At 46.4% G+C, this 20,615-nt stretch overlaps 1 protein-coding gene across 1 annotated transcript; it reads left to right on the top strand.

Annotated features, from left to right (window-relative positions):
• Positions 1-1,583: 1,583 nt before the first annotated feature.
• On the top strand, positions 1,584-20,370 carry ddah1 (dimethylarginine dimethylaminohydrolase 1). Its single transcript, XM_085928099.1, has 6 exons — positions 1,584-2,094; positions 15,293-15,392; positions 16,270-16,343; positions 16,590-16,709; positions 18,924-19,067; positions 19,831-20,370. The coding sequence occupies exons 1-6, from the start codon at positions 1,801-1,803 to the stop codon at positions 19,945-19,947; spliced, it is 849 nt and encodes a 282-aa protein (XP_085784225.1). The 5' UTR covers positions 1,584-1,800; the 3' UTR covers positions 19,948-20,370.
• The last annotated feature ends 245 nt before the right edge of the window (positions 20,371-20,615 follow it).

Raw genomic sequence — 20,615 nt, 5'->3', positions numbered from 1 at the left:
CAGAGTTGGACACAAATGAGGATGTATCCCTTTTAGTTAAATTCTTGGATGGCCACTTGGTTTTGCACTGCATTATAGAAAAAGGAAAGCCAGTGTTTTCCAACAAATATGCTGGGCTGTATCATACCACTTAGCATGTGCTTGTTCTTTGGGATGGCCAATTGCGTCATGATGGAATATCTGAGCTCTAAATCGAGTCCAGGTCAAGTGATGAAGACCAGAAACATTTCCTATTCTGTGACACACATAACTTGCATTATTTTTGTGCCACAACTGATTTTCACAAATTCATGTCATGCCAGAACAGAGAAGTGCCCCCCCCCCCCTCTACATTGACTAGCTATTCAAATGTTATTCAACTTGTGAAGTAGGTAGGACTTGAAATGAGGGTCAGTCTTTGTAAAATCAGGTCAGTCTGATGAAAAAACAAACACAATGGAGGCTCCTGAGTCAGAAATAAAATTCTGTGCTGCAACTGTGTGGAAACATGCCGGCCATTTGTATTGACATGAATTCTGTTCTCAAAAAATGGACAATATGTCAAACTGTAAAGCTCAGTGGAGCAATTATTCTGTCAGGAAGTCTATGGAATTTTCCTTTGCCCGCCCGTCTCATCCAGGTTTTGCATAATCTTTATGAGTACTTGCATTTCACTTTTTCCAGACATTCCTCTGCATTGAATAAGATGTGGCTATTGATGGACGATGATACACAATGGCCAACAATACCGTCCCCATATTCCTGTACCATCTCTCATCTCAGTTATACCAGACCACTGTTCCGTTTTATTCCCAGCTTTGCTTTCAGTCTTTGCTTTCATACTAGCCAGGTGTCTCACAAGTATGAGGCTTTTCCTTCATTCCTCAGTGGGGGGGCATTTTTGTGCCACATCTTTCAATGATGGGAGGAAAAAAAAAAGAGGTTAAGTGTGTGTGTTGCAGATGTTTGTGTCAGGACGGGCTTTGCTTGGTGAGTTTGGCTTGAGTGGGGTGGGGGGTAAGGAATGTGGGACTCCTGGAATGTTTCAAGCACTTGGAGATAATTGAGGGAACCTGGAAGAAGAAAAGACAAACCAAGGTCCTGCAGTGGAAGAATGTGCTTCTGAAAAAACATTGCGTGGATGCAGACCGCTTGCTTCACTGAGCCCAAAACCTGCCTCAGATGGTACAAGTGGGATTAAAACAACTTTTCTTTTCTTCTAACATGCCCATACTGTACTTCTTTGCTTAAAAAAGAAAACAGGTCAAACATCTCCTGTCCTGATGTTGGCCTAAAGGTGAAACAAATAATCTCAAATATCCTGAGCCAATTGCATGAACAGGAACCCAAGACTTTATCTGTTTTCAAATGTGTGATGTGACACAGTTATTATTATTAATTTTTTTTACAAGGAGCTAAGGCTGGCTCGGACAGATTGAACTCTCCTATTTCGAGGCTATTTTCAGGTGCAGTGCTGATGGAAGCTGGAGCCGTGGAAGCAGCTGTCACTTGCTGGACTGGCTGAACGCTTCTCATACGTCATGCTTGTTGCGCGTCACCGCTCGGTGCGGCGCGGCAAGGCAAGGCGATCCACCCGCCCGCCCGCCTGGAGGCGAAAGCGCGGTTGGCTCGCTGACACTCAATGCATGCCGTCTGGCTGTCAATTAAGAATTTAGCCCAACGTGGTGGTCAATCAGTAATCCGGGCTCCATTGTGTGACGGACGGCTGGTGCTCACTGATTCGTCTCTGCAAGCTTTGGTTGCCCCCCACTACCCCCCCCCCCCCTCTCTTTAGTTGAGCGCACCAAGTGAAAGGGAAAGATGGCCGGTTTAATGGCAGGTTTTGGTTGTTACACCCACGCTATCGTGCGGGGAGTCCCCAGGTCTCTGGCCAAAGAATCGCTCCGGACTTGCCAGGCTGAGGTGGATTTCTCCAAGGCGCAAAAGGAGCATGATGCTTACGTGCACATCTTGAGGAGCACGCTTGGGCTCGAGGTAGTGGAACTGCCCGCGGAGGAGACGCTGCCGGACTGCGTGTTCGTGGAGGATGCAGCCGTGGTGTGCGGGGACACGGCGCTCATCACCAGACCGGGTGCAGAGAGCAGGAGGAGAGAGGTGGGTAGGTAGGTCGGTAGGTAGGTAGGGAATGTGCATGGCAACATATGCTGTGCATCAGCGCCAGTAACATTGGATGTTAACGTTGACTTGATTGGATCAATAACTGTCGCTGCACGTAATTATCAATTGAAACGGCATCCCACCCTGCTCACATTTTGATGCAAAATGTGCCATTTCTGGGCTGCTTTGCCTCCATAGCCCAAATGACTGTTGCTGATGAGAATTGTCTTAAATTGTGCATTGTTTTTGCTGTTGCTGCCACTGCTGGACAAAGTGTGTGAGTGCTTGTCCGAGTGTGGAGAAAACAAAGACAATGGGGAAAACGCTCGGTCGGCTTCTGTGAAAGTGGCTGTCAATTCAAATCAGGGTCACTTTATTCGGCACAATGGCTGCAAGGGGCCCCGGGCCCGAGGCTACAGCCATGAAAAAACTTTGCCTCCCTCATCACACCGCATTAAATTCACATCTTTTTGCAGCACTTTGCGCAAGATGCATTTTGATGCATATTCCAATTGTCGGGAATGGAAAAAGGCATAAAGTATGACTGAACTACTAAACCTTTTTTGGGGGAAAAGCCTCATTCAAGAAAATGCTGTTGAATACAAAGAAATGGGAGGGGGGGCAGAAAGAGCACGCCCTCATGAACTCTGATCGGAAGCTCAAAAATATTGATCGTAACATCACTGGTTTCAACAGTCCAAAAGACTAATATTGATCGGGACATCACTACTTTCACTGTCCAAGAGACTAGTAAATAGGAAAATAACGTTAATGGGACCCGAGCCCTGCTACGTTGTATTTTAAAAATAAAACAAATTGGATTTATACAGCACCAAATGATTTGACTGAACTTGTGCCGTACGGTATTCTGGCCTCCATAGGCATGCGCCAAGTCTGCAAAGTTAGCAAGCCTTCCCACGCACGCACGCACGCACGCACGCATGGCACGGCATCCTTCCGTCACCTCAGAAGATGCAACAGGCTGCCTGCAGCAGGCTGCAGGCAGGGCGGGCAGCTGCTAGACGCATGCAAACCGAAACTCCTCTCAGTCTGGCAAGATGACGTGCTCGCATTGAGCCGGCCGGCCGTCACCGGGGGTGGTGTGAATGTCTGCTTTGCTATGTCAGACCACAGGAAGTAACCATTCATGGTGATGTTGGGAGGGGAGGAAAAATGACTCGCTTTTTGCTCAGATAGGGCATCAAACTTTCTTTAGGAGGAATGGATTCAAATATCAAATAAGCTAGCTGATATTGAAGGGCATGTCATCTTCAATCAATAGGGTTAGTCATCCATCCATCAATATTTGCTGATTTTGACATGCCTCAAGAAATGTCAATACCAATTTGAATGCCCTCAAGGTTTCTAGTCATCTAAATTGATGAAGGGAAAAATGAAGCAAAATCTCTCCATTTCAAGAAGGTCTCCATTTCAAGAATTTTTCTTTGGTCTCAGATCGTAAGCTGCCTCGAAATGTCCTCAAAATGGCCCCGAAATGTGTACAGGTGAAACGTGTTAGGACTTGACACTTGGCGGGAGGGAGCCTGCCGACAACAACTTCCTCTTATTCTGAAGCTGACACGATGGTGCTTTTCCCATGTGGCCCTCGCTCGCTCGCTCGCTCGCTCGCTGGCTGGCTGGCTCACTCGGATGTGTTACTTTTCCAAATGCTTGCCGTGTGCCCCTAAATGGTGTTGTTTCCAATGAAGCAAATGATGAAATAGGATGGAGCTTTCCTGTAGGTGAGGCTAATTACACCTGTAATTGCAAGCCAAAGAACAGGCTTTTTAGTTTGGAAATAGATCACGAGGAGTGGCGTAACTTTCAAGTTTGAACACGAACAATTGACTGTTGTGTCGCACAGCACGGCACATCTAACTAACCCTGTTGGAAGGCCGCATTTCTATTTGAATTCCTTTTTCTCCTTTATGACCTACATGCCATCTGATGAGTTATTTTTCCACAATTTGACTGTTGCAAGTTTCCAGTCAGTTCTTATTAACAAACAAGGTTTTTTTTTACCTTGATATTTTTTGCAGAATTTCTGACATCATAGTTTTCACATTGTGGCACATCTATGTTTGAATTTTGAGCCATTTGAATGTGCACTCTTCTTACTTGATGACTTTTGTCAGTTCATTCATATTAAAATTAAAATTAAATAATAATAATTAATTAAAATTTGCAAAGATTGCTGAAGGCCGTAGGCTGCAATCCTTAGACCAACACATCACTGGGTTAAGTAGTGTCTGACATGTTTCTAGAAGTCATAGTGTTGTCTGCTTTTGACTAAAAGGCTCAAGTGTACGTTTTTCCCAGGTCGTTTAAAGATGGCTACAGACTGTGCACGGACTCGTTCATTCATTCATTCATTCCTTCCTTCCTTCCTTCTCAGACATTGGAGGCGAGACTTTACTTTCCAAGTGTGCGTCAAGAGCGAGTATTTGACGAGTAGATGCCACAATGTTCTCAGGAGCAGGAGGATTGAGGCCTCTGACACTTTTGCATCTACGTCTTATTTGTCCATGTGTGTGACACCAGAATTCAACAATGCGCTTAGAACATAAAGAGGTGGAATTATTTTTTCCTCCTTTTTATATATATATACAGTGATTCGCCCGCCCGCCCGTAGGCGCAGGGTTGGATTCTGACTCTGGTCTTCCTTTGTGGAGTCTGCGTGTCCCTGCGTGGGTGGGCTCCAAATGAGCTGTGATTGTCCATCTGAATGGTCGTTGATCTACGTGTGCCCCGCGATTGGCTGGCGACGGGTTCCGGGTGTAGCTCGCCCGCCCGCCTGCCGCCCCAAGACTGGTGGAATTGGCTCCGGCTCGCGGTATGAAGGTCGGGCGAGGTGGTGTGTGTGACTGTGTACTGTGTACTGTGTTGCCTCCTCTGTCTACCTTGAGCCGTCACAGTGTGGTGCGATGTCCGCTCTTAGTCTGTTCTCACGCCTTCCTTTTCTTCAATATTTCTTCCACTTGCTCATCCACAGAGCTTCCACAGAGCCAGCAAGAATGAGTGCTGAGTAAGGAAATGATTCATCAGTAGTGAATAAATAGTCACTTATATAAGAGCCAAAGGTTCAGGTCTCGCTCGGCTTTTAGCGACTCTTGGTATGAAGTATTTGAATGGAAATATTCTGTTATTGTTTCTGCTCTTTCCAATGATGTGTCAGCCTATTGGCTGCCTTATCTCACATCTCCACCAGCTATAATTAACACGGAAGCACAACAAACGTACAGTAGAGGAGATTAGTTGTGTAGATCTTATTATCATAAGGCAATACCGGACATTTGAATCCGTTTATGAATGGGCACAATGGGTGCACCTGCTTCAGCAATAAAACATCTGCCGAGAGGAAAACATAAGTCGAGAAAAAGTATCGGCTAAGCACAGCAGGTGCAAGAACAAGAATGAGTACCAAATTGTGCTTACGTACGCGTGTGTGTGTGTGTGTGTGTGTGTGTGTGTGTGTGTGTGTGTGTGCGCGCGCCTTTTCCCACACTTTCCAATTTTCCCGGAAGCCTGCTGCTGGAAGCTCCTGCTGCTCCGGAGTTTTTATTGTGGGTTCACAGTCACCCCCCCCCCCCCCCCCCCCCAACAACCACCACCCCCCGAGCAATTAGATGAGTTTATGGTAAACGCTAATAAGCGGAGACGCTTGTCATCCTGTCAAAGCCAATTTCCTGTTTGTTCTTGACCTGGACATGGTGTCAAGGGTGGATACGGGCCATAGTTTTGTATCTATGAAGAGCAAGTTTTCAATGAGCACAGAAAAGACCAAGTCAATGAGAATTAAGCCCGAATATCTTCCATGGTAGTTTCTGGTAGGTTGAAGAGGAATCCTCAAGACGAGACATTATTACAACAATGTGCTTTTAGATCAAAATGTGGTTTGTCATGAAGGAGTGTGGGGGGGGGGGGGGTCTTATTCAAACCAATTGTCTGCCTTTCCTCTGAATCACACAAACATGAACAAGCTGGTATTTTTTAATTCAACTCTGGCATGCTTTTGTGAGCGATGTCATAGTGATCAAATCATCACATTGGTAGTTTTGCTCTCGTGCATACTCTGGCGCTCCCCTCCTTTGGTAACCTTCCGCTGCCTTTATCCCATTGTTTCTCCGAGCATAAAAATGAAGGGGCAGTCAGAGCTGAGTGGACAAGATCTTATTTCAACCAAGTTGGTTCACTTCAGAGTGTGTGTTGATGCGCTGTTGGAAATGGATGGATGTGATTTGTTTAAAGCTTGCTATGTAGAAATGACCATTTGGAAATGTCAAAACGTGCACCAATCCTTCAAAATACAATGTTGTTTACTTTTTGAAATGCTAATTGCTGCAAAAAGCCTCTCAATCCATCTAGTCAGCCAATCTTTCTATCCATGGATCCAATCGATTGGTCTGGTTGCTTTCAAAGCAAGTTGATTGTGTCTGAAGGAGATCCTTGAAGTCAGCCACATTTGGATACATGTACGCTCTCTGTAAAAACAAAAGAATAAACCCGCCCACTTTTGTCCGTTTTGGTCTAGACTAGACATAAACAAGTCTACAGATGGATGAACGGAGCCATCAGACAACGAGAGGAAACTCTTCAAAGAGAGCAGGCGGAGGTCGACTTGGCTTGGCTTGGAAAAAGCCTCCCCAAAAAACGAAGCTTCTTTTTGTTGCTCCCCACTTTTCATGCTTGTGGTTTCAGTCATGGCACCTGCTTTCGCCATCATCTTTTCATAGCCATCACACTCAGTCGCTGGCTGGCTGGCTGGCTGGCTGGCTGGCTGGCTGGCTGGCTGGCTGGCTGGCTGGCTGGCTCGCTGGCTGGCTGGCTGGCTGGCTGGCTGGCTGGCTGGCTGGCTGGCTGGCTGGCTGGCTGGCTGGCTGGCTGGCTGGCTGGCTGGGCTCTTGTATGGCTGTCTGACTTCAAACATGAGCCACTTCAGGAATGATAATGACAGAAACATGCTTGGAAAAATAAGATTGACCTCCAGAAATACACACCGCCGCTGCTGCTGCTGATGTGTGTGTGTGTTGATTGTCAGGGCACACAATGATTGATGCTTGTTCACTGCTACCAGGCTTTGGCTGAGATTGAAGTCGTAGGAATAGGTCGGCTGGCAGCGCATGAACAAGGATTCTTCCGTCGCTTCAAGCGCACCTGCCCTGTGTCGAAGCTAAGACGCACACACACACACACACACACACACACACCGGGCGGGAGCCTGTGAGACATTCCCATTTAACATTCCGATCCTCTGACCGCATGTCTGCTTTAATATGATCATATTTAAGGTTTCTTTAAAAAACTGTCCCCTTCAGTTTGTTTTGTTTAGCAGCATTTGGAAAAATTGTTACTATTGGAAGCTGGATCTTTTGCATTGTTTTTTGTTTTCACCAGATTTGATGTTTCAGCAACGACTCGTAGTATTGGCAATCGTTTGTGTGTTGATCTGCAATTATGCTTGTGTGATTATTTTCTTTTCTTTTTTTTTTTTCTGATGCTGATTTTTGACGGTACAGAATGAAACAAGCACTCCAAAAAAAGGATTTCCAGCTTGAAAGCCCATTTCTACTGTCTTGATGATCCGTAAACATTGCTGTGGTCCAACTGTAATTCTCCCATTTGGCAATGACAGATGGAAGAATGGATTTTTTTTCCTCCAGTGATGGGCATTTCACGTTTACGCCCCACCACCATCACATTAATGATATCCTGCTGTCTCATGCAGGACAGGATATCATTTGATTTTGGGGGGGGGTGCAAAAACACATGCTTGGAACAGCTGGGTGTTGATTTTTGTGAGACTAAGGAGATGAAGGTGAAGCCAAATGTCCTGTCATTCTTGCCGTAATTTGTCAATGTACATTTTTCCTTTGGCCGGCCGGCCAGCCGGCCCCTGGGGAATGTGTGTAATCCTCTCCGATTGAGTTGATGACATCAGAGGCTGATCACAAAGGAGCCACCGACAGACATCTTTGGGAAAACTCCTGAATAGATTGGGCCAGAAATCATAACAAATTGGAAGGGATTTGGAAAGCTTTTGCAATGATCTCTCAAGTCAGACCTTTTTCCTCCGGGGTGACTTTGCGCAAGTCAACATTTGGTCTTGATTTCCGCAGCTTATAGCAAAAAGATGGAGTTGGCAATGCGCTCACTCGCTCTGTCCGTTAAGCTTTGTCATCCTTAATATCGCCGATTATTTCTTGCTCATCTTCAACACGTCCTATTAGCACAAGAGGATGTGGCAAAGATAAATAAGGCTCGTGTTATCTTGACTTCAGCGTAAACGACAGTTTTTGCTTTGTTTGAAGCCCAAAACGTGTCATACAAAGAAAAGGAGTGAGCACAGTGCGGCGGCAACAAGAATGAGAAAAATGTTCCGGGTCAGACCTACCACCAGGAGAGCAGCTTCACTGTGTGTTTGTCTTTCTGGCATGGAGCAGTGGAATGGAATGAGAAGCTTTCTTTAGCTTTCTGATCTTGCCATCTCTCCACCATCGCCAAGTCTCATCACCTCTGCAAAATATTCACAGAAGCTCCAAACTTGCTACTTCAGAATATGCACAGAACTCATTGATTGGCGTTTCAAATTCAAACTTTTATTTCTGACTGGGGAAAACACCACTTATGCATCCTCCAGTTTGTTTTTAGAACTTTCACGCTGATGGAATGGATCCTTGCCTTCAGTAAAAAAAAAAAAGGCCAGCCATCTGCGCTTACATGTTTTTCCACCTTGGTTTGGCAGCGTCACTGTTTTCGATTTCTTGGTATTCGGGTAAAGCTTTGTGCATTGCTGAAAATCCGCCCAATCCCATAGCTAATAATTTGAACATTGTGGTTTGATGCCTCCTCGCTATGTAGTTAATGGTGTCCACCCTCGGTCATTCAATAAATCCCTGCAGAAATGGCCCCTTCTCCTTATTTTATCACCAGCCAGTAATGATGTGCTCCAGTGAGAGGCATACAACGCCAATACTCCCACAGTAAACACACACGCCTACGGAAAGTGCTTGATTAGCAAACGTAATGGATGGCTAAGAACATTGCGTAAAGCAAAGAGCCATATAATTGCTTTCCATGCTGAGGACTGTGACACGCATTGGCATTTATGCCAGCCAGCCTGGCAGATCCAATATTCTCCACCTACTTTTTCCTTTCTTTCAATTTCTTGGCGATGACAAATTCAATGTGTATGTGTGTATGAAGAAGATCAGTGTTAATCATTGTGACAAATAGACACTGGTCTCCAAAAGTCAATAGCACCGGTTCTCCCAGCTCTAAAAGTATGGGAACGGTGAGGCCAGTTCCTTTATTTTTAGAGCGGGATGAAATCTTTTTCCATTGGTATTCCTTCTATGTCTGAAAAACCTTTACCTACCCCGAGAGACTTATTTGTGGCTTTGTTCTCTTTGCTGAGTGATGAAAATGCATCAAATGTTGCATCTTTCTTTAAATTGTCGGGGTTATCCAGTTGGTTGTGCCGGAAGTTTGAATCTGTGAGCGTGTGCATCAAAAACATTTCACTCAGGTGAGACAGTCACCAAGCATATATTCCCTCACACTTGAATCTGGAATTTGCACGCCGGAGCCATCTGCACAGTGGAGTGAAAACATTCTCGCATAGGAAACTTGTTGTTTTCACTCGCAAGTACAGCCGCAGTCAAGTTTGCACATAGTCACTCATTCGTTCTTTGCGAGCTTAAGTTTCCATGTTAAAGCAAAGGCGACGCCGGGGGATATTTTCCTACCCATGAGGTCACACCATCCAGAATCCTGAGAATGTTAGGAATGATGAGCTTGAAGAGCTTTGAGCATCACCAAATGTTATCAGATTGAAAAGAACAAGGTTGTAAGTGAAGTGTTGTAAGTTTTCCTCATTGGGATGGATGTCATTTTGGGACAAGCCTCAACCGATTTTTTTTTTTCTTTGCTGCCAAATGTATGACTATTCGTCAGCCCTACGATATCCTTATCTAACCCTTGTGTATTCAAGTTGATGACTCCACTTTGTTTGAAATAGCCATTTGAGGCGAATGACATCACAAATGGAGCACATGCTCCAAAATGTCAATCCATGCATGCAACAAACAAATAATAAGCTCAAACTAGTTAAGAAATGATATGCGTTTTTTTTTTCCCTCGGCAACGTCTGCATTTTGTCAAATCAAAACAAGCGTAATTGCACTGAAAGGCCACTTTTGACTAGCATTTTCCTTTGACCACAAACAGGTAACTTAAAACCTATTGGGAATGTAGAACTTCTGACCAAAAAAAACATCCATGCAAGTTTCATATATCCTAAATTCCTTTATATTTGGAAAGACCATTGTGTGATCTCTGGTTATGTAATCAAGTTTGCAGAGCGTAAACAAGTGGTGTGACAGGCTAATCAGCACCCTTTCACAGTGCTTATGCAAAAGTATCATTCCCCACTCCTGACAGTTACACAAGTGTGTTTAATTATGGCAACAAGGTCCTTACTTAAGGTCTGTCAGTCAACCAGCAAAGAAACACAATCGTGCTAGGTGAAAACCCGCTTGAAGGGCTTGATGAAAAATGATCAAGGACGATGCGAAGGAATCCAAAACAATTCTTTCATCTTTTCAAATGGCTTGAGAAGCCAGCCCAGATGTTGGGTTGGTTGTCCAGACTAACTTGGCTGGGAGACCAGAGTTGCTAGTCTTTACTTCTTGTGTCTTTTATAGGGATCAGGCAGAGATGTTTGCTATTCCCTCAAGTGTCTGGAAAGTGGGCTGTTTCCATTACAGTCTGTCTCGTTTCGCTGCAGCAGTGGTAATGTTTTTGAGTGGAAGCTCAGGCAGGGGTGTTCCGTGGGCCCGGCCTGGCCCGGCCCGGCCTGGCCCGGCCCGCTCCACAGCCGTCCGTGCACGGTGGAAGAGTCCATCGCAGACACGCATATGGCTTACATTTGGAGCTTCAAAGACAAAAGTTGGTAAAGTTATTAGAAGTTGAAGAAAAATAGATGGTGTCCACTTTTAACTCTCAGCAAATTCTCCACCGCTAATTGACTTCTGTCGAGTGGGGTCGTGACACGTGCCTGTATTCACCCCAACTCTCAATAGGATTTAATGGAGTGACTAACAGCAGCTGGTGGAGATGACGGCCTCACACCGTGCGTGCACAGTCGCATTCACAGTTTGGTCAGTGGAAACAAAATGGCAGGACGGTGACCTTTTAGACACAAGTCTAAGTCCTGGCTCACCTTTGGTTCAAAGATCCTTCATGTCTTCTGTCATATTTTCGGGAAAATAGTCATACTCAGAATGAGCTGTTAATTAGCCCTTGTGCCTGGAAGGAAGTTTGCACTTCTCTGCGAGGCAGGCAGGCAGGCAGGCAGGCAGGCAGGCAGGCAGGCAGGCAGGCAGGCAGGCAGGCAGGCAGGCAGGCAGGCAGGCAGGCAGGCAGGCAGGCAGGCAGGCAGGCAGGCAGGCAGGCAGGCAGGCAGGCAGGCAGGCAGGCAGGCAGGCAGGCAGGCAGGCAGGCAGGCAGGCAGGCAGGCAGGCAGGCAGGCAGGCAGGCAGGCAGGCAGGCAGGCAGGCAGGCAGGCAGGCAGGCAGGCAGGCAGGCAGGCAGGCAGGCAGGCAGGCAGGCAGGCAGGCAGGCAGGCAGGCAGGCAGGCAGGCAGGCAGGCAGGCAGGCAGGCAGGCAGGCAGGCAGGCAGGCAGGCAGGCAGGCAGGCAGGCAGGCAGGCAGGCAGGCAGGCAGGCAGGCAGGCAGGCAGGCAGGCAGGCAGGCAGGCAGGCAGGCAGGCAGGCAGGCAGGCAGGCAGGCAGGCAGGCAGGCAGGCAGGCAGGCAGGCAGGCAGGCAGGCAGGCAGGCAGGCAGGCAGGCAGGCAGGCAGGCAGGCAGGCAGGCAGGCAGGCAGGCAGGCAGGCAGGCAGGCAGGCAGGCAGGCAGGCAGGCAGGCAGGCAGGCAGGCAGGCAGGCAGGCAGGCAGGCAGGCAGGCAGGCAGGCAGGCAGGCAGGCAGGCAGGCAGGCAGGCAGGCAGGCAGATCCGCTCCGCTCCGGCTGGTTGGCATTCGACTGCTAGCTTCATGCAATGATGGAAAACAACTGTGCAGAAAAGCCCATCATTGCCAATATTTGGGAAATCTTTTGGCCCATTGTCTTTCAAGATGAGAACATATAGTCCTTTTCTTGGTTTTCCACTGGAGACCCTTGCTGTCAGCTCACATTACAGGGCTGTTTTGGGAAATCCCTCATAATAGGCAGTTAGTCTGGTCTTTGCCAGGCAAAGCCTCGTGTTTTTCTTTCCACTTCCATCCATCCCATTCTTTTCAAAAGGTGGGCGGAACCATGAGGTATGATGGGTTCAGTTTTGCTGTTTTTAGTTCTCTGAATAAAGCAAAGGGATTGGACCTCCAACCATGCAGATATGAAAAGGCATCAAGAGCTTTTCTTGGCACAGGATGCTTTGAAAGCTGTACTTGTACTGCATATGCATGCAACAAGTCGGATGCCGTGAGGACACCATTGTCTGACTCGACTCAAGTTCCCGTCTCTCTTCACAACATATTGGGCTCCTCTTTCTCGGAGCAACACACACCAAAGGGAATCCCTGTGTGGGAGGAAAGCGATCAAAAGGGGAAGGAAGGAAGGAAGGAAGGGAGCCTTCAAGTTGAGCTTAAGTCTTGACACGGCATCTCTGTCTGTTGATCAAATGCCGTCCTTCCTTTCGGGAATTGTGAATTTTTTCCTCTGCACGTGGTAGGTCATGCTCCCAGATGCCATTTTTCCAACCATGGGTATGTTTGCTTAGACATTCTCTCCTCTCTCTCCTCTCCTGCTTGAGCAATGTTGAAACAAAGCACTTTAATATGTGGGAGCTTTGGGTATTTTTGCTTTGGTTTTCAAAAGGCCTCAACGGGCAGATCTCAAACTAACGCAACGGGAATTCCTTTTCATCGTCTCAATTGAATCGTCTCCGGGACATGGCAGAAGGGTGCCAAGTTTTGATTCTGTAAGGCTAATAAGCATTGGTTAACCGCAACGTTCGGAAAGCCCGAGCGGTTATGGGGAAAATAACTTCTGGTGACAGTTGTCAGGCATTCGGGCACTTTCCGCTAATTTAGTCCTCCAACACGAATATGTGCCCTCCCCGGCAGCCCCCTTTTTCTTTTCTACAGCGAGGTTGAATCGGTAGCGACACTGTCCACACCTATCCCACTGTTGCTTCAGCTTCCTCTTGGCCGAGGCGGGCTGCCAAATGGTTGAGGGTCTCCAGTCCTGTGCATGGCTTGGTATTGACCTACTTTTCAACATTTATGTAATGCTGTTCAGAAAGGTGGGGACGCTGGATGATGGGAGCGTGTCGTGGCTTGGTTAACCACAGGTATGTTCCCAGGATTTTTGGGAATTAGGCAAGGGCATGCCATCCCGAGTCTGTTTTTGCATGCCACTGGTTGGCATTACAAACTTGACAGGGTACTTTTTCCTCTCTGTTCTTAGACTGGGCAAACCATGTGTAATCAGCCTGTTCTCCAATCCATTTCGAGTAGGACGACAATTATGAATAGGGGCCGCTTTTCTGACCATATTACCATCCAAATCATCATATTTGGAATCCGTAAGATAGCATGACAATCTTATCACTTTCATGAAAGCCTCCGCAAAGACTCGACTGCAAACCTGCTGCGAAAAAAAATGTTTGACATCTTGGGAATGCTGTTGTTCTCTACCAAATGCATGCAGGGGGTAAGAAGAAAGAAGAATGGAGAAAAAAGGCAAGGCCGTGGGTTTCAGTTGGACGAATGTGACCTCGAAGGAATTTTCAAAGGCCTTTTTCATTTAAAGCAGGGTGCAGTTGCCTCGCCAAGCTCCAAGAAGTGAAGAGAGACAAAATGCCTTCACAAAGGGAACAAGAGGGGCCTACAAACAAAATGACTTGGCGGCACTCGGGAAGGGAGCGATTGCTTTTGGCTCACATTGACAGATAACTGGCCCATTTCGTTTGGATATGAAATGTGTTCAACTTGGAGGCCCGTGTGAAGACGTTCCTGACTGACTACATCCGCAAAGTACACTGTGCAGATACAATGTGGCTTGACATAGTGATAGTCAGCTACAAAGTCTCTTATCACCTCCAATGAAATACAGTACATTGGCCTGGAAAAGCTCTTGATGCCTTTTCATATCTGCATGGTTGGAGGTCCAAAACCTTTGCTTTATTCAGAGAACTAAAAACAGCCAGTGCGTTCCACTGCCTGGCCTGGCCTGGCAGCGTACGTGAAAGGGAGGGACCCACTCTTTTGGTGTACTCCTAATCCAATGCCAATGAGATACCTGTTTGATTTCGATGCTTTTGCCACACCATGTCGAGGAAAAGATGGATCACCTATTCAGCAGAAAGCAGGAAATGAATCTGATGTTGTGATGGCTTTCCTTGCTAAAATGTCTGATTTTGTAATTCGGTGGAAACATGTGCATATTCACTTGTGCTTATTTGGAAAGTGCATGGCACTCTACCTGTCTGACCTCATGCTTTAGCCTTGCATAAATAAGTGGAAGCAGAAGCATTGTGTTAGCCAAGAAGCACAATGAACAGGCTGAGGTCATAATGAGATAGGGCTTGTGGAAACACTGATGCTCTCTCACTAACATGGCTGGCCTTGGAAACTACTCCTGTAGGACCCCAAATCACCACAGTAAAATCACAGTGGGCGGGCGGGCGCTCAGGCAGGCCAGCAAATCAGCCGTGGAGCAGCCAAACAAAGACCTGCTGAAGCTCAGAGTTCACATAGAGGCCAAATGGCTAAAGTGACTTTTCGCCTTCTCCGTCTCAGGAATGCATTTGAAGATATACCATAATGTCCATCTGTGTTTTTCTTCAAATGCTGAAGGCAAACAAAAAGGGTGACCAGGAGCCAGTCGTGGAGCAGGCTAATCCATTTGATGTCGTTTGATCTGGAATCAACACTTTTCAATCGACGACATCATTTGGTGGCTCGTTACGATGATGTCATCGGTTTCACAGCATCTGGTCTCACAGGAAGCGACATGTTGTGAAGTAATCCAGCAAGAGCTTTGGAGTTATTTTCTTCATCCTGTTGTCAGCTAAAGTGTTTAGCATTCCCTCTGAAGATAACAAGGGGGGGTTTTACAGATTACGCTTCCATTTCTGTGTTGATAGCAGTAGCTCATTTTTATGTATTTTGCTTTGTGTCCTTGTTTATCCAGACAGAGGCGATGAAAGGTGCCCTGAAGGATCTCAATCTGAACATTGTGGAAATGACTGATGAGAATGCTACATTGGATGGAGGAGATGTTCTCTTCACAGGTATATACACTATTCTTGCCAATCCTATTATCCATCGGGCTCTGATGTTTGGAGTCCTCTTCTCTTCTCAGAGACATTCCACAGCGGGACGTCACCACGGTGACCCTGTGCCTCGGCACACTAAGCAAAATTCCGTAATCTGCGGTAGAACGCCGCATCGTCAAATCAGATCAGCATGGATTAGATTAGATGTCAACCTTTAGTTGCACTGACGAAGCAAGCGTATTTTGCTATATTAGATTTTTTCTCAGTTCAGTCCTTAAAATGTGGGTCAATAGTATCTTGAGCGCTACCGAGACAACACATGGCATGCTTCCAAGATCTTCATTGGCATGGCCCCAGCTAATAACAAATAAAGAGTCCGCAGGATAAATAAGGCTACACGCACGCACGCACGCCAGGCGTTTGGACAATTTCACGCTTCTCTTTTTGTCCTCTGCCGTGTTGGCCGCATTTTTCTCTGCTCACCAGCAATTGGAGTTCCAAGCACCGTTTTGGTTTCACCGAATTTTTCACATTCTATTTGTGAGATGTCATTTGCAGTAAATCATTGTCCCAATGCCATGATAGCCACAGAAATGAAAAATGGCAGAACATATGAAGCTGCTTGGCCATTTGCACCTAGGCCTCCTACCACTTTTGTCCACAAAAGTATTTCCGAGGTTGATGGAGAAAACTTGGGTGACGCTCTCTGCTTGAGATCATCCCGTAGGTGTTTGATGGCCTTGAGGTCAAGTTGTTCCACACAAAACACAAGTATGCCTTTATGGAATTTGCTGTGTGCATTGGGTCAAAGTCATGTTGATATGAGAGCACACACATTTTTTTTTTTTTTTTTTTTTTAGCCTTCCTGATCATTTTCCATTCATCTCTGCAGGTCGAGAGTTCTTTGTTGGCCTTTCCAAACGGACCAATCAAAGAGGAGCCGAGATGCTCGCTGATGCCTTTAAGGTGAGATCAAGTCATGTACGCAAGTGAGCAAATTCTTCAAGCAACGTTTGTCATCGGCACGAGCCACATACTCAAACGCTGCTGCTCATCCCACAAAAGCAAAGAATGTTCCTCATCAATGCTGCAGGGAAATGAAGGGGATTTATCACATTGTTACAATGTCCAAAGCAAACCATCTGCCAAAGTTCACATTGATATGTTGGGGAGCAGAAATGAAAATCCAACGCTTCCTCTCTCCCTTTGTAGGATTATGCCGTGTCCACTGTGCCCGTGCTGGAAAAGCTCCACCTGAAGAGCCTCTGCAGCATGGGGGGACCGGGCCTCATTGTCATCGGCTCCAGCGAACCTGCTCAGAAAACCCTGAAAGTATGCAATCATCTCACCGTGACCATTTTGCCAACTGTGCTTATGGGAAGAATTGAATGATTGTCTTTCAACTGGCACAGCAGGTTTGCTTCTTTTGGAATTCTTTGATAGCCTCTTGGCTGGAATGTGTTCTTTTCCACTTGACTGAATGGACATTGACACTCATCATTCATTGTGAATGCTAGAGCAATCCGACAGAGCTTGAAAAAGTAAAATGAAGCAATGGCGAAAACCGCAGATCAAGTGGAAGGAATGACACCTTTCTGTATTATTTCTTCTCTGGACAGGTGACAACTTGCTGTTAACTAAGATCTGATTTGCCTTGGCTGATTCATATTGGTATTCTACTGATTCAGATTGTATTCCTTGGAATTGGAGTGGGTGTAGTTTCTCATGGATATTCTTTGAATCCTAAATAGTGTGCCCATTCATATCGAGTTTCCCACAAACATTCGTTGGAGCCTAACGACTTTTCAACGAGGTACACATGCAACGGTTTGTGTTTTACAGGTCTTTCTTGATCATCATGCAATACTATTGGGTATATGTACGTACATGGCTCTCAAAGTTCCAACAAATTGGAATAGTCTTCTAGAATGCTCATTGACCAAATGGCTTTCATCTTCCGTCATCCCTTTCACCACAATGAAGTCACCGCCGGAGATTGCAGCACCCTCTGTCTCTCTCAGTCATGAGGTGGATGATGTTTGGGGTTCCCCTGGAGGTTGTTTATAGTGCGGATTCCTCAGCCCGAGTTGTGCCTCCGGACTAAAGAGCGCTAAGTTAACATGAAACCAAACATACGTGTTTCTCTATGTATATGTGGGACGAGGCTTACCTAGCTTGACTACCAAACAATCTCAAGCCAGACCCAATGGCTGCTAGGGAAATGTGAAGCGAAAGACGTGCTGCAGTAAGACTGTGGGCAACATTTGGCCTCCCCTCTAATCCCCCTGTGTGTGAGAGGCAGCTTGGCTGGTCACGCACATGAAGATTGTTTTCCTTTCGCGCTGCTGCTGCTGCTGCTGCTGCTGCTGCTGCTGCTGCTGCTGCTGCTGCTAGCGGATGTTGTTCATGTTTCTTGGCAGTGGGATGTTTCAAAAAGACACTTTGGCCCATTGTAAAACACAAGCTCTTTGTTTGTGGCCACCTTTGCAGAAATGCAGCACGGCAAACACGGCTTTGCTTTGATCATCAGGAAATAATCAGACCAAAAATATTGTGCTGTTGAAAACGAGACACCTGCTTTCCCTCCGGTCAATTGCCTCCGCTCCACGTCGGCTCGGCATCACGGGAGTCATCTCAGCTTGACTTGTGCTCCTCCCATCCCACCTAAATAATATGACATCTGCTGAAGAAGAATGTCTGCTCCTGTGTTTGCCATTAAGCACCCTCATCTTTCCCCCCCACAGACCTCAGAGTTCTTTTGCAGACCACTGTGATGCTGACCTAGAATTCGACCTAGAATTCAGGCCTATGCTGGGCTGGCCAAGTCTGCTCCTACCTGCTCCTTCAAAGTTTCCCATCCCGATTCAAATAACGAGGCTCTTTGAGGAAGGGACAGGACAGCGGATGTCGAGGACCCAATTTGCCTGCCCGCAATTTGCCTTTCTCTGTGTTCATCTCCTGCGTGTGTGTGTGTGTGTGTGTGTGTGTGTGTGTGTGTGTGTGTGTGTGTGTGTGTGTGTGTGTGTGTGTGTGTGTGTGTGTGTGTGTGTGTGTGTGTGTGTGTGTGTGTGTGTGTGTGTGTGTGTGTGTGTGTGTGTGTGTGTGTGTGTGTGTGTGTGTGTGTGTGTGTGTGTGTGTGTGTGTGTGTGTGTGTGTGTGTGTGTGTGTGTGTGTGTGTGTGTGTGTGTGTGTGTGTGTGTGTGTGTGTGTGTGTGTGTGTGTGTGTGTGTGTGTGTGTGTGTGTGTGTGTGTGTGTGTGTGTGTGTGTGTGTGTGTGTGTGTGTGTGTGTGTGTGTGTGTGTGTGTGTGTGTGTGTGTGTGTGTGTGTGTGTGTGTGTGTGTGTGTGTGTGTGTGTGTGTGTGTGTGTGTGTGTGTGTGTGTGTGTGTGTGTGTGTGTGTGTGTGTGTGTGTGTGTGTGTGTGTGTGTGTGTGTGTGTGTGTGTGTGTGTGTGTGTGTGTGTGTGTGTGTGTGTGTGTGTGTGTGTGTGTGTGTGTGTGTGTGTGTGTGTGTGTGTGTGTGTGTGTGTGTGTGTGTGTGTGTGTAGATCATGCAACAAATGAGCGATCATCGTTACGACAAACTGACGGTGCCCGACGACCTGGCCGCCAACTGCATCTACATGAATCTGGCCGATAAAGGACAGGTGCTTCTGCATTGTACGGCAGAGGAATATCCAGAAAGTGTCAAGGTAATATTTGGCTCAATAATTAGCAGGAGACACTTTTGCTTTGCTCAAAATGAATGACCCAGTCGCCACTCCGATACCAATACCAAGAAATGCAATGATTCTAATCACTAAAACAAGAGTATTATTGGAGTCCCAATTCCAGTGATATTTATTTTGAGGTAAATACTCTCAAAATGCAATCATACACAAGATGACTCACCTTTTCCGCAAGAATTCATTTGAGTTATTTAGTTGGCTTCGTAAGTGATTTTTGTTGAGTTTTGTTCTTTTAGGCGCTGCGGTTCTCATTCCAAAAAAGAATCTGCTGAAATTGAATCCAGTAGCCTGCAGTCTGCATGTACAGAAGTTGGACCTCAAAATGTACTCAGTGGTTAAAAGCCCAGCTGTGCCAGCTATTTTTAGAAGGAAGAATTCCCAAAAATGTGCGTATTTGGATTGAGACCCGTGGCGGAGAGTCAGTTTTCCTCCCCGAAGAGAAACGGACGGGATTCGTCTCGAGCATAAAATCTATTTTTCTATGGCATTCTTTCAGCTTTAGTATCAAAGCCTAGACAGACCATCTGGCATCGTAAGAAATGAAAGTTACCAGAAATTGCTTTGGATCCTGGTGCAAAAAGGGGAAAAATGCGTCTTAATAGTGGTGGACCATCATCCTGCAGTCCTTCTTTATCTCTTCCACAATGAGCTTTGATACCGATACGAGCCAAGGTGTTCTCACAATAATCGAGATTAAAAGAATGTGAATCCTTTTCTCCCTCCACAGGTGTTTGACAAATTGAATGACTACAAGCTGTTCCCCGTGTCCAACAGTGAGAAAGTCAAAGTGGACGGTGCGCTAACATGCTGCTCCGTGCTCATCAATAAGAAGTCCAGCAACTAAACACAGTCTCTGTTGGGGAATAAGCAGATTTAGAGTTGAGAATAATATGGGCAGACACGTCCATTCTCGGGATTTACGTGAACCAATTTATTCAAAGAGTACCTAACCGAATATGTTTCAGGTTGTTGAAGTCCAGCCCCAATGAAGGTGCAACTATGTTAGTCATTGTCTGTCTTCATGTTCAAATCCAGTTACTTGTGAGATCATTTTGCTCTAGTAAATGCAGCAGGTTAGTAGTATTTGACAATTTGAACGTATGTTAAAGGCCAAGCCGTCGGGACTGTGCTGCCTCTCAGCACAACTGCGAGGCTGGCCGAGCCGAGCAGGAAATGACATCAGGAGGTGCTGCTTGCGTATGGGCAAGCAGGCAGTGATGAAGCATGGAAAGAATTTGGTTTGTTCTGTTCAGAGGAAAGGCTTGCGACGCCATCTTCAGCTTCATCTATGTTCCCAACGTGATTCAAGTAGTCATTGTCCAGGCAACAGCTGGCAAAAGGAAAGCATCAGAGCAGCACAAGTCATTTGCAATCAAAGCATTTGCCCAGTGGGGGATCCATTTTTAGGATCCTGGATAATTATTTGGTCTGAAATTGCCGTTGCTGTAATGGCCTTCCTTTCCCTACTGATTCAAATCAGAGGCTTTTTGTTATTGTTGTCCTTTGTTTCCA

This window comes from Syngnathus leptorhynchus, chromosome 13 (assembly GCF_054491065.1).
Source record: "Syngnathus leptorhynchus isolate UIUO chromosome 13, UIUO_Slep, whole genome shotgun sequence".
In the NCBI taxonomy this organism is placed as follows: domain Eukaryota; kingdom Metazoa; phylum Chordata; class Actinopteri; order Syngnathiformes; family Syngnathidae; genus Syngnathus; species Syngnathus leptorhynchus.
This window is presented reverse-complemented; position numbering and strand designations above follow the sequence as displayed.